At 44.6% G+C, this 16,781-nt stretch overlaps 1 protein-coding gene across 1 annotated transcript in view; it reads left to right on the top strand.

The window, feature by feature from the left end:
* Positions 1 to 16,781, top strand: part of nbas (NBAS subunit of NRZ tethering complex) — a 381,349-nt gene that overhangs the window by 255,393 nt on the left and 109,175 nt on the right. The window contains exons 41-42 of the mRNA XM_072498805.1: positions 5,786 to 6,015; positions 14,601 to 14,711. Of these exons, the coding sequence (XP_072354906.1) occupies positions 5,786 to 6,015; positions 14,601 to 14,711 (341 nt within the window). The remainder of the gene's footprint in view (positions 1 to 5,785; positions 6,016 to 14,600; positions 14,712 to 16,781) is intronic.

Raw genomic sequence — 16,781 nt, 5'->3', positions numbered from 1 at the left:
AGTGCATCCTGTAGATTATGCACACTGATGCCACTGTTTGCCGGTGGTGGAGGGGATGAATGTTTGAGAAGGGATGCCAATCTAATGAGTTTCTTCAATGTTGTTGGAGCTGCACTCCAGGCAAGGGAGGGTATTCCATTACACACCTGACTTGAGCCATGTAGATGGTAGACAGACTTTGGGCAGTCCGGGTGTGAGTTACTTGCTGCAGGCTTCCTAGTCTCTGACTTCTCTTCTAGCCACAGTATTTATATGGTTAGTTCAGTTTCTGGTCAATGATAATCCGCAGGATGGTGATAATGGGAGATTCAGCAATGGTGATGCCATTAAATGTCATGGGGCGAGGAGTAGATCCTCTCTTGATGGAGGTAGTAATTGCTTGGCACTTGTGTGATGTGAATGTTTCTTGCCAACCCAAGCTTGGATATTGTCCAGCTCTTGCTACATTTGGACGCGGACTGCATCGGTATCTGAATAGCCGTGAATACTGCTGAACATTGAGCAGTCATCAGTGAATATCCCCACTTCTGCCATTCTGTTGGAAGGAAAGTCCAACATTGATGAAGCAACTAAAGATGGTTGGGCCTATGACACTACCCTGAGGAACTTCCAGCAGTGATTTAAGATAAAGATAGATAGTTTTTGAAGAATAAAGGGATTAAGGGTTATGGTGTTCGGGCCGGAAAGTGGAGCTGAGTCCACAAAAGATCAGCCATGATCTCATTGAATGGTGGAGCAGGCTCGAGGGGCCAGATGGCCTACTCCTGCTCCTAGTTCTTGTGTCCTGGAACTGAGATGACTGACCTCCAAAAACCACAACCATCTTCCTTTGTGCCCGGTATGACTCTAACCAGTGGAGGTTTTTCCCCCTGATTCTCATTGACACCAATTGTGCTCGGGCTCCTTGATGCCATCCTCGGTTAAATGCTACCTTGATGTCAAGTAGTTCTTTCTGAGTTGATAGATCGGCTATTCAAAATCCATGATATTCTCATAACTGTTTTATATCCCAGGTAAAGATTATGTTTGAATCTTGGAGATGCAATTGGAAACCTTATGATAAAGGATGTTCTTTAAATCTCAGAAACAACCAATGGTGCTTTAAAAAGAACTGAGCATTGAAATTCTTGGAATAAAGCTAGAAACATTGGACCACATTTAAGAGTTAGTGGCGAAGACCAGATGAGCTTTGTCAAGGGCAGGCAGCTAATGTCGAACATTAAGCACCTGTTGAACGTGGTATTGACCCCATTAGGGGAGAGAACACCAGATGTAATAATCTCCCTGAATGCAGAAAAGGCCTTCAACAGAGTTGAATTGAAGTACCTCAAAGAGGTACTGGAACAGTTTGGGTTTGGGCCATTATTCACTTGGGTGAAACTACTGTACAGCGCTCCCATGGCCAGCATACAAACAAACACCACCAGCTCTGCATACTTCCAGCTGCACAGGGGCACAATGCAGGGATGCTGGCTATCCCCACTGCTGTTTGCTCTGGTAATGGAACCACTTGCAATCGCCCTCAGAACGGAGAAGGGGTGGAGAGGTATCCAGAGGGGAGACAGAGAGCATAGAGTCTCACTCTATGCAGGTGACCTGCTCCACTGGATCTCAAACCCTCCATACCAGCATGTAAGGGAAAATGAAACTCCTAAAGGAGTTTGGAACCTTCTCAGGTTACAAGCTTAGCCTGAGCAAGAGCGAGATCTTCCCTGTGGACATGCAGGGGGAGAGACATAGCTGGGGGGACTGCCGTTTAAGCAAGCCCAGACCAAATTCTGCTACCTGGAGATCAAAGTAGCCCAGGACTGGACAGGGATCCACAAATAAAACTGACAAGTCTGGTGGAGGAAGTCAAAAAGGACATGCAGAGATGGGGCCTTCTCTTATTCTCCCTCGCAGGGAGAATACAGGCGATCAAAATTAATGTGCTTCCCAGGTTCCTCTTCCTGTTCAGATCCGTCCCGATCTACATCCCAAGGTCTTTTTCAACACAGTTGACAAGCTATTCATGGCGTTTGTGTGGGGCGGAAGTGCCCGAGGATCCAAAAGAATCCTCACTCATTCTGGTTAGGTGCTCTCTGTGCAACCTAACACAAAAGAAGGTCCTGCAAAGGAGGAGTGGGGGACCTGGCCCTTAAGAACCTACAGTTCTACCAGTAGGTGACCAACGCAGAAAAAGTCCAGGGATGGGTCAAGGAACCGGACGCATGATAGACGAGAGTTCCTGCACAGGGATATTCCTCGGAGCCCTAGTCACAACCGCTCTCCAATTCCTCCCAGCCAAATACTCGAGGAGTCCAGTGGTAGTACCCACGCTCCGGACGCAGTGCCAAATGAGGCAACACTTTGGTCTAACCAAAATGTCCACCATGGCCCCCATCAGCAACAGCCAAGGGTTCAGTCACGTAATAATGGACGCCACCTTCAAACGGTGAAAACAGAACGAGGGGACTCTAACAGTTAGGAATATGTACACAGACGAGATATGTACACCGACGATAGAGTAGCGACCCTGGGGGAACTCATGGAGAGGTTCCAGTGACCAAGAAGAAGTGACCTGAGGTACACTCAGGTCAAAAATATCCTCCGCATAGAAACAATGAAGTACCCCAGATACCAGGACACTTGTTAGTCGAAGAACTGCTGGCAGACATGTACGGGCAACTGCTGGAGGAGATACACTCCCCCTGGATGATACCAGGAAATAAATGGGAGGAGGAACGAGGCACAGAGATGGGGGAGGACTCCGGATCAAAGCACTGCACAAGGCGAACTTCACCTTCACGTGTGCAGGGCTGAGCCTAACTCCGCTAAAAGTGGTGCACAGAGAGCACCTAACCAGAATGAGTGAGTTCTTCCCAGAAGTGGAAGGTGGAAGTACAAGACAATGCGAATGGTACCAGGAAGGCCTGGCCAACCACACCCACATGGGGGTGGCACGGTAGTACAGTGGATAGCACTGTTGCTTCACAATGCCAGGGTCTTGGGTTCAATTCCTGGCTTGGGTCACTGTCTGTGTGCGGAGTCTGCACGTTCTCCCTGTGTCTGTGTGGGTTCCCCCCTCCCCCTCCACCACCACAAGGCTGCAGACTGGTTGTCTGACCTGTCAGAATAAAATGCTCGCTTGTGAATATGTATTGGTTTCTGCGCGGTTTTGTAATTTAGAAATTGTTGGATATAAAATATGAAGTCTCAATAAAAATAATTTGCCAAAAATTCGCCAGTGGCAAAGAGCAGAGTTAAAATTTCTCTAGTTTCTCACAGACTTTTTAGGGGCTTGAGTGTTGTGAATTATTTGTGCAACTTGCTGCTATTGCGCATCTAATTCAGCAGGGTGTCATAGAATCACTACAGTGCAGAAGAGGGCCATTCGGCCCATCAAGTCTGCACCTATCCCCCAAAAGTGCATTTGACCTAGACTCACTCCCCTGCCCAATACCCATAACCTAACCTACACATCTTTGGCCACTAAGGGGCAATTTAGAATGGCCAATCCACCTAACCTGTACCTCTTTGGACTGTGGAAGGAAACCGGAGCACCTGGAGGAAATCCACACAGACACGAGGAGAACACGCAAATTCCACACAGTCGCCCAAGATCAGAATCAAACCTGGGTCCCTGGAACTGTGAGGCAGTTGTGCCAACCACTGCCACCGTGCTGCTCATCTACAGGAAATTTCAGGCATGTGTGAAAGAGGGCAAGCAACAGGGTGGCTCTTCATCAAACAGATTGAAGAATTCTCACTGAGGCATGTTGAATTTAAACTGAAAGTTAAAACCAGGGAGTGTAAATTCTGATTACAATCATGTTTAGAAGATGAAATACGGAACAGGAAAGAAAGATGGAATTGAGAGAGCGCCAAAAGAATTGGAGAAATTGAAGTTTTAAAAAATCCTTAAATATACATCACGAGAAAAATACCCAAGGAATGAGATGCTACATATATAAAATTACATTTTCAGTTCCAGAGGCATTGTTTGGTAGTAATTTTGCCTTTTCAAGTCATCAACACCTGTATCTTAAGCCATATTTCATGAGGAATTGGTGTGTCAGGACAGCAACTTCAGGTTTGAATGCCAAGCCTGTTTTAGCACAGGCATATGGAGAAGGGTAATTTTGATAGCGATTTCCCGATTTCTATATTTAGCTGCACACTTAAAGTTTCAGGAAGTTGCTTTCTAATTTATTCCATTTCTTCATGTTTTCATGGGATGACAGCATAACTGATATGGCCACAATATGTTATCTTCCCTAATTGCCCTTGAGAAAGTTCTGGTGAGCTGTTTCCTTAAGCTGTTGTAATTCACCTGATGTACGTACACCGAGAGTGTATCGGAAAGGGAATTGCAGAATTCTGACCCAGGGACAATGAAATAATAATGATACATAAGAAACTGCAGAGAGTTGTGAACACAAGCCAGTCCATCATGCAAACCCGCCTCTCAGCCATTGACTTTGTCGACATCCTCCTCTGCCTTGGGAAAGCAGGCAGCATAATCAAAGACCCCTCCCACCTGGGTTATTCTCTCTTCCAACTTCTTCCATCGGGCAGGAGATACAAAAGTCTGCGAACACACACTAGCAGGTTCGAAATCAACTTCTTCCCCGCTGTTACCAGATTCCTGAATGACCCTCTTATGGGCTGAACTGATCTCTTCACACATCTTCTCTACTGAGTAGTACTACACTCCGTATGCTCTCCCGATACTTGTGCCTATGTATTTACATTGTGTATTTATGCATGTCGTATGTTTTTTCATGTATGGAACGATCTGTCTGGACTGTCCGCAGAACAATACAGTACCTCGGTATACATGACAATAAATCAAATTTCTCCTGATCTCACCAGGTCAAATCTTCCGATTCTTTGGAGTGCCACGAGATGCATCTCTTCCAACAAGAGACTATCCTCCCTTTCACATTTCACTGGATAGCTCACTGAGGAGTCAGCAGCCTTCTCCACTATACTGACCACACCAGCTGCAACTCTTGTATCTCAGATTTTTCTCTCTCTCTCTCTCTTTCCCTCCCTCTCTCTCTCCCTCTCTCTCTACCTAAAAACTTGGAGGCTGAATGTATGATAACGGTTAACCTAACTACTCCTGCCTTTGTTTTCAGGTGTGAACATTTTGCAGCTTTCTTTCTCCCTGCAGGTCTCAATCCTCTACCCCATGGCCGTGTTAATCAAGCCACCCAAGTTTGTTGGGCAGAATTCAAAGCAGATCACAAGATCCTCTTCATTCTTCCATTTTACCTTGCGTAAAGAGACAGTCGACTTATAAAACTTCACATTGATAACAAACCAACAAAAAAAAGTTGGAATGCAGTTTAAACTGCATTCAGCAGTGCGTGGCTCCACTTGATTTTATTTTATTTATTATTGTCACATGTATTCGTATATAGTGAAAAGTATTGTTTCTTGCATGCTGTACAAACAATGCACACCATACATAGGGAAGGAAGGAGAGACTGTAGGAGAGACTTCTCGCTGACTGCTAGATGCAGACTAATTTAAATATGAGACTTTTATGGCAGTTGATCATTGGTCTGAAGAATAGCGCTTTCATGTGTTAGACATAGTTTATATGGTCACAGTGATGTTGAATGAATTATTCATAAATATTACAATCACTGTCCAGAAAACTTCCATGATATCTATTTTATTCTCATTTTTGTTTTGCAGCAAACTTGTTTAAAGAATATCATATCATGTAGGGGAGAGGGTAATTTTAAAAAATAATAGTTTATAAACTTTCATCAGTGAATCTGAAAATTTACAGGCTGATCCCAAGGAGGTAATTAAAATGGTCACAAAACATGTGACTGAAAATGCAGACTTCAATTGGTCAGAAGAAATACAGGGACTGGTTCATCACCTTGTCTATTACAATGAGTTGTTGACAGACTTCACACAAGCTCAGACACTTCAAGGCCTTGGCAAAGGTGTGGATGTACAGCGATTCGCAACAGATAGCCAATATAAAAGGGAGACAATTCTAGGATTAGCAGAGTAAGTATAAATTTATTCCAATCAATGCATGCTACAGAGAATGATAAATAAGCACCAACTGGCAACTTTACTAATCTTTTGAAAAGGAGTCAAAGGCAATGTATTTCTTCATAAGGAGTTATTTTTGCAAAAATATACTTTATTTGTAAAAATCTGAAAGAACAGTACAAACATTTCAAAATGACCATCACAGAATATGCAATGATATTCACGTTTTTTATTGGGGTAGCAGCACGGTAGCACAAGTGGATAGCACTGTGGCTTCACAGCGCCAGGGTACTAGGTTTGATTCCCCGCTGGGTCACTGTCTGTGCGGAGTTTGCACGTTTTCCCTGTGTCTGCGTGGGTTTCCTCCGGGTGCTCCGGTTTCCTTCCACAATCCAAAGACGTGCAGGTTAGGTGGATTGGCCATGATAAATTGCCCTTCGTGACCAAAAAAAGGTTAGATGGGGTTATTGGGTGACGGGGATAGGGTGGAAGTGAGGGCTTAAATGGGTCGGTGCAGACTCAATGGGCCGAATGGCCTCCTTCTGCACTATGTATATAGATCATGTTGCACTTTAAAGTGCTTCGACACAGTAAAAGGAACATGACAGACATTTTAAAATGGTTGTTAGAAAAGTGCAATGGCATTTAAGTTGTCTGCATAGATCAAGGTGCACTCTGAAGTGCTTCTGATGCATATAATAGTCACTGTATATATTCAATGTGAGCCCAAGGGCTCATACAATTCCCCTCCCCTCGGTACATTGTGGCTGAAAGGTCTTAGACAGTGACCTTTCCCCATTGAGCTTCTGCGGTGGCTACCCAAGCTTTATAAGGAATGAAAATATGAAGCAAAGCCAGCTCAATACGCAAAATAGAAGGAAGTTGGCACTGATGTAGCTTTAGGTTGAGCTACAGAAATTTGAGAGATGCTGTGATTTATTTTTGTTTAGGTAAACAAGAGATGAAATGTAAAGGTAATTGTGACAAATTAAAAAACACAAGATACATCTCAAATTTACTCTCTGTTGTGTTTATGATTTGAAGAACAGACTTTTCACTAATCCAGTCAAAGTAATGGGTTATGGGGTCACACGAGGAACTCTTTTGGCTCAGAATTTGCTGAGGCAATAATGCCAGTTTTTAAAAAAACGCAGTATGTGGTGTTGAAGACATAAGGCCTAAATTGCAAAACACCACAAATAGTGGGACAATTTGAGCCACTTTGCGGTAATCGTTACGAAATGGATTCTGTTGTTGAACTCCCCACAAGTTTCATTAAATTGTTGGATTGTACCATAGATGCAAATCAGTCTCACTTTTTCAATAAACAGAAAGTTAGGGCTAGTATTCCACAACTCACATACCCTTTTGATTATTAAATTTATATTTTGTACCATTCAAGGTTGGAAGACCAGAAAGACAGGAAGTGAAACTGGAGTAGTTGTTCCTAGACTCCATTGACGATAAAAGCAGGGAAATGATGTTGAACCTTTGTAAAGCCCTTGCTAGACCACAACAATTTAAATGAGTCCAGTTCTGGTTGCCACACTTTAGGAAAGATGAGAGGATTCTTGGAACGGCGCAGAGGAGATTTACCAGAATGGTTCCAGAGACTAGGAATTTTTAGCTGCCAAGTTGGGTAGGAGATGCTTATGCTGATCTCCTTGCAGCAATCGGGGATTTGATAGAGATATACAAGATTATGACAGGTTTGATTAAGGTACAAAGGGAGAAATTATTCCCATTAGTTGATGGCAAAAGGACTATAGGACACATGTAAAACTTTTGGGTAGAGATGCAGGATGAATGTGAGAAAGAGCTTTTGAGCCAGTGAATAGTAATGACCTGGAACACACACTCCACGAATGAAGCAGAGACGGATTAGTGATCAAAGGGCACTTGAAGGAAATAAACCTGCAGGGCAACAAGGATAGAAAAGGGGAATGGGACTGACTGGATGGCTCTACAGAAAGCTGGCGTGTAAAATGTCCTCTTTCTGTTCTAAATACATAATTAACCTTATTATTTCACATTTGCAGCACTAAAACTTTGAACTTAAATTAATAGAAAAATCCAATTTGCAGAGCATGCCATAAGATGCCCTATTCCAGTATATTTTAGCCATTTGTATTTTGAATTAGCTTGCATACTGAATCCCCTTCCATATTTTCATTGCCTCCATACTCATCTGTTCCAAAGCACCTGCCACCACCCAGCTTCCTCCTTCATTCACTTGAGCACGCTGAAAACTGCTGCCTGTAATCTAATTCTCGCCGTGTCCCATTCATCCATCACCCTGAGATCACCAAACTGCATTGTCTCCTGGCCCCTCTGTACATTGGTTTTAAAATTCTCATCCTTATTTTTTCAAACCAATCCATGGCATGCTCTCTCCCTATTCCTCCAACCCTACAATGACCCAAGAAATTTGAGCTGCTCCGTTTCTGGACTCTCGTACATCCCCACGTCTTTCACTCCACCATTGGTTTCATTTGTCTGGTCGCTAAACCCTGGAATTCCATCCCTTCGCCACTCCACTTGTCAAGTAAAATGTAACTTTACATCTATCTCTTTGACAAAGCTTCCAGTCACCCGCTCCGCTCTCTTTTTTTGGATTGATGTTGATTTATTGCCTGATTCCGCTCATGTGAAGCACCTTGGGATGTTTTATTACATTAAAGGCACCATATAAACATAGTTATGTAAGCTCTAGATGACAGAATAAAGCTAAATGGCAACATCATGCTCTCACGTTCTGATATTCTTGTTTCCTATATTTATTTGCATCAGTTTATTGGAATATGCTGGTTGGGATAGTGCCATAGAACATAGAAAATACAGCACAGAACAGGCCTTTCGGCCCACGATGTTGTGCCGAACCTTTGTCCTAGATTAATCATAGATTATCATTGAATTTACAGTGCAGAAGGAGGCCATTCGGCCCTTTGAGTCTGCACCGGCTCCTGGAAAGAGCACCCTACCCAAACTCAACACCTCCACCCAACACCAAGGGCAATTTTGGACATTAAGGGCAATTTATCATTGGCCAATTCACCTAACCTGCACATCTTTGGACTGTGGGAGGAAACCGGAGCACCCGGAGGAAACCCACGCAGACACGGGGAGGACGTGCAGACTCCGCACAGACAGTGACCCAAGCCGGAATCGAACCTGGGACCCTGGAGCTGTGAAGCATTGTGCTATCCACAATGCTACCGTGCTGCCCTTAAGAACAAATAAATTTACACTATATCATTTAACCGTAATCCATGTACCTATCCAATAGCTGCTTGAAGGTCCCTAATGTTTCCGACTCAACTACTTCCACAGGCAGTGCATTCCATGCCCCCACTATCTCTGGGTAAAGAACCTACCTCTGATATCCCTCCTATATCTTCCACCTTTCACCTTAAATTTATGTCCCCTTGTAATGGTTTGTTCCACCCGGGGAAAAAGTCTCTGACTGTCTACTCTATCTATTCCCCTGATCATCTTATAAACCTCTATCAAGTCGCCCCTCATCCTTCTCCGTTCTAATGAGAAAAGGCCTAGCACCCTCAACCTTTCCTCGTAAGACCTACTCTCCATTCCAGGCAACATCCTGGTAAATCTTCTTTGCACCTTTTCCAAAGCTTCCACATCCTTCCTAAAATGAGGCGACCAGAACTGTACACAGTACTCCAAATGTGGCCTTACCAAAGTTTTGTACAGCTGCATCACCACCTCACGGCTCTTAAATTCAATCCCTCTGTTAATGAACGCGAGCACACCATAGGCCTTCTTCACAGCTCTATCCACTTGAGTGGCAACTTTCAAAGATGTATGAACATAGACCCCAAGATCTCTCTGCTCCTCCACATTGCCAAGAACTCTACCGTTAACCCTGTATTCCGCATTCATATTTGTCCTTCCAAAATGGACAACCTCACACTTTTCAGGGTTAAACTCCATCTGCCACTTCTCAGCCCAGCTCTGCATCCTATCTATGTCTCTTTGCAGCCGACAACAGCCCTCCTCACTATCCACAACTCCACCAATCTTCGTATCGTCTGCAAATTTACTGACCCACCCTTCAACTCCCTCATCCAAGTCATTCATGAAAATCACAAACAGCAGAGGACCCAGAACTGATCCCTGCGGTACGCCACTGGTAACTGGGATCCAGGCTGAATATTTACCATCCACCACCACTGTCTGACTTCTATCGGTTAGCCAGTTTGTTATCCAACTGGCCAAATTTCCCACTACCCCATGCCTCCTTACTTTCTGCAGAAGCCTACCATGGGGAACCTTATCAAATGCCTTACTAAAATCCATGTACACTACATCCACTGCTTTACCTTCATCCACATGCTTGGTCACCTCCTCAAAGAATTCAATAAGACTTGTAAGGCAAGACCTACCCCTCACAAGTCCGTGCTGACTATCCCTAATCAAGTAGTGTCTTTCCAGATGCTCAGAAATCCTATCCTTCAGTACCCTTTCCATTACTTTGCCTACCACCGAAGTAAGACTAACTGGCCTGTAATTCCCAGGGTTATCCCTAGTCCCTTTTTTGAACAGGGGCACGACATTCGCCACTCTCCAATCCCCTGGTACCACCCCTGTTGACAGTGAGGACGAAAAGATCATTGCCAACGGCTCTGCAATTTCATCTCTTGCTTCCCATAGAATCCTTGGATATATCCCGTCAGGCCCGGGGGACTTGTCTATCCTCAAGTTTTTCAAAATGCCCAACACATCTTCCTTCCTAACAAGTATTTCCTCGAGCTTACCAATCTGTTTCACACTGTCCTCTCCAACAATATCGCCCCTCTCATTTGTAAATACAGAAGAAAAGTACTCGTTCAAGACCTCTCCTATTTCTTCAGACTCGATACACAATCTCCCGCTACTGTCCTTGATCGGACCTACCCTCGCTCTAGTCATTCTCATATTTCTCACATATGTGTAAAAGGTCTTGGGGTTTTCCTTGATCCTACCCGCCAAAGATTGTTCATGCCCTCTCTTAGCTCTCCTAATCCCTTTCTTCAGTTCCCTCCTGGCTATCTTGTATCCCTCCAATGCCCTGTCTGAACCTTGTTTCCTCAGCCTTACATAAGTCTCCTTTTTCCTCTTAACAAGACATTCAACCTCTCTTGTTAGCCATGGTTCCCTCACTCGACCATCTCTTCCCTGCCTGACAGGGACATACATATCAAGGACACGTGGCACCTGTTCCTTGAACAAGTTCCACATTTCACTTGTGTCCTTCCCTGACAGCCTATGTTCCCAACTTATGCACTTCAATTATTGTCTGACAACATCGTATTTACCCTTCCCCCAATTGTAAACCTTGCCCTGTTGCACGTACCTATCCCTCTCCATTACTAAAGTGAAAGTCACAGAATTGTGGTCACTATCTCCAAAATGCTCCCCCACTAACAAATCTATCACTTGCCCTGGTTCATTACCCAGTACTAAATCCAATATTGCCCCTCCTCTGGTCGGACAATCTACATACTGTGTTAGAAAAGCTTCCTGGACACACTGCACAAACACCACCCCATCCAAACTATTTGATCTAAAGAGTTTCCACTCAATATTTGGGAAGTTAAAGTCGCCCATGACTACTACCCTATGACTTCTGCACCTTTCCAAAATCTGTTTCCCAATCTGTTCCTCCACATCTCTGTTACTATTGGGGGGCCTATAGAAAACTCCTAACAAGGTGACTGCTCCTTTCCTATTTCTGACTTCAACCCATACTACCTCAATAGGGTGATACTCCTCGAACTGCCTTTCTGCAGCTGTTATACTATCTCTAATTAATAATGTCACCCCCCCCCCCCACCTCTTTTACCACCCTCCCTAATCTTATTGAAACATCTATAACCAGGGACCTCCAACAACCATTTCTGCCCCTCTTCTATCCAAGTTTCCGTGATGGCCACCACATCGTAGTCCCAAGTACCGATCCATGCCTTAAGTTCACCCACCTTATTCCTGATGCTTCTTGCGTTGAAGTATACACACTTCAACCCATCTCCGTGCCTGCAAGTACTCTCCTTTGTCAGTGTTCCCTTCCCCACTGCCTCACTACACGCTTTGGCGTCCTGAATATCGGCTACCTTAGTTGCTGGACTACAAATCCGGTTCCCATTCCCCTGCCAAATTAGTTTAAACCCTCCCGAAGAGTACTAGAAAACCTCCCTCCCAGGATATTGGTGCCCCTCTGGTTCAGATGCAACCCGTCCTGCTTGTACAGGTCCCACCTTCCCCAGAATGCGCTCCAATTATCCAAATACCTGAAGCCCTCCCTCCTACACCATTCCTGCAGCCACGTGTTCAGCTGCACTCTCTCCCTATTCCTAGCCTCGCTATCACGTGGCACCGGCAACAAACCAGAGATGACAACTCGGTCTGTCCTGGCTTTTAACTTCCAGTCTAACTCCCTAAACTTGTTTATTACCTCCACATCCCTTTTCCTACCTATGTCGTTGGTACCAATGTGCACCACGACTTCTGGCTGCTCACCCTCCCCCTTAAGGATCCTGGAGACACGATCCGAGACATCCCTGGCCCTGGCATCCGGGAGGCAACATACCTTCCGGGAGTCTCGCTCGCGACCACAGAATCTCCTATCTATTCCCCTAACCATTGAATCTCCTACAACTATTGCTTTTCTATTCTCCCCCCTTCCCTTCTGAGCCCCAGAGCCAGACTCAGTGCCAGAGACCTGGCCGCTAGGGCCTTCCCCGGTAGGTCATCCCCCCCAACAGCATCCAAAACGGTATACTTGTTTTGAAGGGGAACGGCCACGAGGGATCCCTGCACTGTCTGCCTATTTGTTTTTTTCCCCCTGACTGTAACCCAGCTATTCTTGTCCTGTACCTTGGGTGTGGTTACCTCCTTGTAACTCTTCTCAATCGCCCCCTCTGCCTCCCGGATGATCCGAAGTTCATCCAGCTTCAGCTCCAGTTCCCTAACACGGTCTTTGAGGAGCTGAAGTTGGGTGCACTTCCCGCATGTATAGTCAGCGGGGACACCGGTGGTATCCCTCACCACCCACATCCTACAGGAGGAGCATGCAACTGGCCTAGCCTCCATCCCTTCTTACCTGACAGAATATAGCTGCCCTGTGGACTAACTAGATCTCCGCCCTCCGACTCTGCTCCCAGTCAGCTACACTTTCTGTAAACTCCTGGCTCTCTTCTCACTCTTTGCGGAAATGTCGGAAACAAAATGAAAGGAGCACCTTACTCCCCCCTCACCTAACTCCCTCGGTCACCAAACTCTTACTATAGCACTCAAAAAGCACCAAATTCAGCACTCCCTCGGTCACCAAACTCTTACTATAGCACTCAAAAAGCACCAAATTCAGCACTCCCTCGGTCACCAAACTCTTACTATAGCACTCAAAAAGCACCAAATTCAGCACTCCCTCGGTCACCAAACTCTTACTATAGCACTCAAAAAGCACCAAATTCAGCACTCCCTCGGTCACCAAACTCTTACTATAGCACTCAAAAAGCACCAAATTCAGCACTCAGTGCAAACAAAGTCTGCACTGTCGGGGATCACTTTTATACTGTGAATCTAGCCTCTGAAAACTGGCCTAATCCAATTAACTAATTAACAAGCTCCAGCTGCAAGTGCCTAGAAGTAGAAGCCTGTTTAAAGCTGATTGAAAATTCACCTTCTTCTAAACCAAACAGCAACTTTTAAGTTAATTAACTAAATAAAAGAAAGACTAAACTTTAGATAAAAATGAAGCCTTATACTCCCTCGGTCACCAAACTCTTACTATAGCACTCAAAAAGCACCAAATTCAGCACTCAGTGCAAAAAAACTCAGTGCATGTTCAGAAGAGTTACTGAAGTGGATCCATGTCCACTGGGAGCAATACTGCACAGCAATAATGAAGTTCAAAATCAGCCTTTCTGGTGATGTTTCAATTAATCAGTCCAGTCCATTTAAATTGAAATAAGCTATACACAATCACTTTACCTGTACTGTGTGTTTCATATCACTGGGAAATGTCTTCAACTGTGTGAATGACTAATTAAAAACTGCATATTACTGAAGTTTTATATGTCTGCTGATGATTAAGTTGTCCAGGGAAACTCGAGAGTAATTTTGAAGAAAACATATGTGGTTTTTGTTTTGGCAAGTGAAAGGAGGCTAGAACTAATGTGATTTGTAAACCTTGACCTAGGCTCGGATGCCTTCCAAGTTATCCATGCTGGAAAACTTAGACTCTGAAATTCTACAGCGAATGCTTAGCCTCCTGCAGCAACTTCAGTGGAAAACTGGGAAGGTTCTTCAGAGAAAATGTTTAAACAGCCATTTGTATTTTCCATTTCTATTTCCAGCAAAAGATTGAGGAACATCCTCAAAGGATTTCAAGGTCATAGCTATCTTAATCAGTTTTTCTCACAATCTCCAGATGAAAAGATTTTGCAGTTCAAAGTTAACGACTTGCAGATAGCTTTATTTATCCGTTAATTTAATTTACCTATCAAGTTTTGTTTCAAAGGGATTACTTGCATGAATTTTCTGACAGGCTGATTTCAACTGATATTTCCATATTTATAAATCATTTGTTTTTTCAACAGAACCTTGGAGGAAAATGTGTACAAGATCTCTCTGTCTTTAGCTCAGCGTTATAGTATCCCACTCTGGGAGGTTTACATGACACATTTGGAATTTCTTTTCACTGATAGTGGGTAAGTAGCCGAGGTAATGGGGTAACTTTACAACCATTTTTGCACCATTTTTCTACATACTTCCCAATCCTGATTTTCAGTTCTTACTCTAAGTAAATGACACATAACGGCAGTTAAAAGAATCTATCCGTGTTATGGTAATATATTCCTGAGAACAACATGACAATATATTCATTTTCATCCTGCATTTGGGAGACATTGAGACACTTTGTAATCGGGAAGAGCAAGTTCTGTCGAGGGTGTCTTTTAAAAGTTATTTTCACTATTGACGAGGGAGTCCTAAACTATATATGATATTAAATGTTATAATAAACCAGGGACTGTTATCAGTGATAGAATGCCATGTTTTTGTTTTAATTCAGCCAGAAGCATTCCCTACAGAAATGTCCTTGACACACTGAACATACTAAACATTGCAGCAAAGTTTCTTCTTAAAGTTGTCATTTTATCAACCCCATTTTGCTGTCGTAAAGAGACAAAACTTATATGTCAAGTTTCTAATATCATTCTGTCTCAGTGAAGTAATTTTTCACATAAATATGTAGTCTATTAGAGAACAGAAATTACCATTGAGTTTTTTCCTATTGTGAACTTAAAATGTAATCAAAGCAATAGGATTAGAAAAAGGTGTTTAAAACTGTGCAACACTGCTCATTGCAAAACAATTTCAGCTGATCCTGATGATTGTGAAAAGTCTCAAAGCCATGCAGATGAGGAAAATCATCGCTTTGCTCTCTGCTGAGATAGAAAATCTCAAACCCGGTAATGGTAAAAGTGTTATCATTGACCATAGACTTCTAGGCAGGGCTCCCTCTCCTGAGGCTACACCTATGTAGATGTTGGAAGAGGATAGGGCTCATTTATGATACTCTTTATATCAAATAGTTTGTAGGCTCTCATAGTCACGTTTTCCATCAGAATTACGACCAACTGGATGAAGCACCTGTGGATGACTGATGGTTGTGAACTGAACAGTAGGGGGCAGGCAAAGAAATAGGAGAAGGAAAAACATGAATTGAGAAATCTATTTTTGATTTTTTTTTGGACTCTAAATTATAAAGATGATAAACTTGATTTAGAGCTGTTCACTCATTTGGCCTAACAACCTTGTAGAAATGAAGGTTGAAAAAAGACCTGGGGCGGGATTCTCCGCAAACTGGCGCGATGTCCGCTACCCGGCGCCAAAAACGGTGCGGATCACTCCGGCGTCAGGCCGCCCCAAAGGTGCGGAATTCTCCACACCTTTAGGAGCCAAGCCATCACCTTGAGGGGCTAGGCCCGCGCCGGAGTGGTTTCCACTCCGCCGGTTGGCGGGAAAGGCCATCGCCGGGCGACGCATGTGCGGGGGCATCAGCGGGCCGCTCACGGCATCCCCGCGCAGGGGAGGGGGTCTCTTCCGCCTCCACCATAGTGAAGACCATGGCGAAGGCGGAAGAAAAAGAGTGCCCCCACGGCACAGGCCCGCCTGTGGATCGGTGGGCCCCAATTGCGGGCCAGGCCACCGTGGGGCTGCCCCCCGGAGCCAGATCGCCCCGCGCCCCCCCCAGGACCCCGTGCCTGCCCGCACCACCTTGTCCCACCGTTGAAAAGGAGGTCTAATCCACGCCGGCTGGCGAAGGTTGACAGCGGTGGGACTTCGGCCCATCGCGGGCCGGAGAATCGCCGGGGGTGGGCCCGCCGACCGGCACGATTCCTGGCGCAGCGCGATTCCAGCCCCGCCGAATCTCTGGTGGCGGAGAATTCGGGACACGGCAGGGGCGGGATTCACGCCAGCCCCCCGGCGATTCTCCGACCCGGTGGGGCGTCGGAGAATCGTGCCCCTGATGTCAAAGTTAGCACAGTGAGGTAAGGCTTACCTTCGGTTGTAAAATAAACAAATCACATGCCATTTACTAAAGTAACTTATATAATGTTTTGAGTTTCTCTGATTATGCTCAACAATCCTAAACAGGGAATGAGTTGTTTTTCTATTGCATGATAGAACCGATGAGTGAATTACAATCTTCAACAATTGTTTCAATTTTTAAAATAACTGTCGTATTTGAAGGAGTGTTTGTATCCTTTGAGCCA

Source organism: Scyliorhinus torazame, chromosome 4 (assembly GCF_047496885.1).
Source record: "Scyliorhinus torazame isolate Kashiwa2021f chromosome 4, sScyTor2.1, whole genome shotgun sequence".
NCBI lineage: Eukaryota > Metazoa > Chordata > Chondrichthyes > Carcharhiniformes > Scyliorhinidae > Scyliorhinus > Scyliorhinus torazame.
This window is presented reverse-complemented; position numbering and strand designations above follow the sequence as displayed.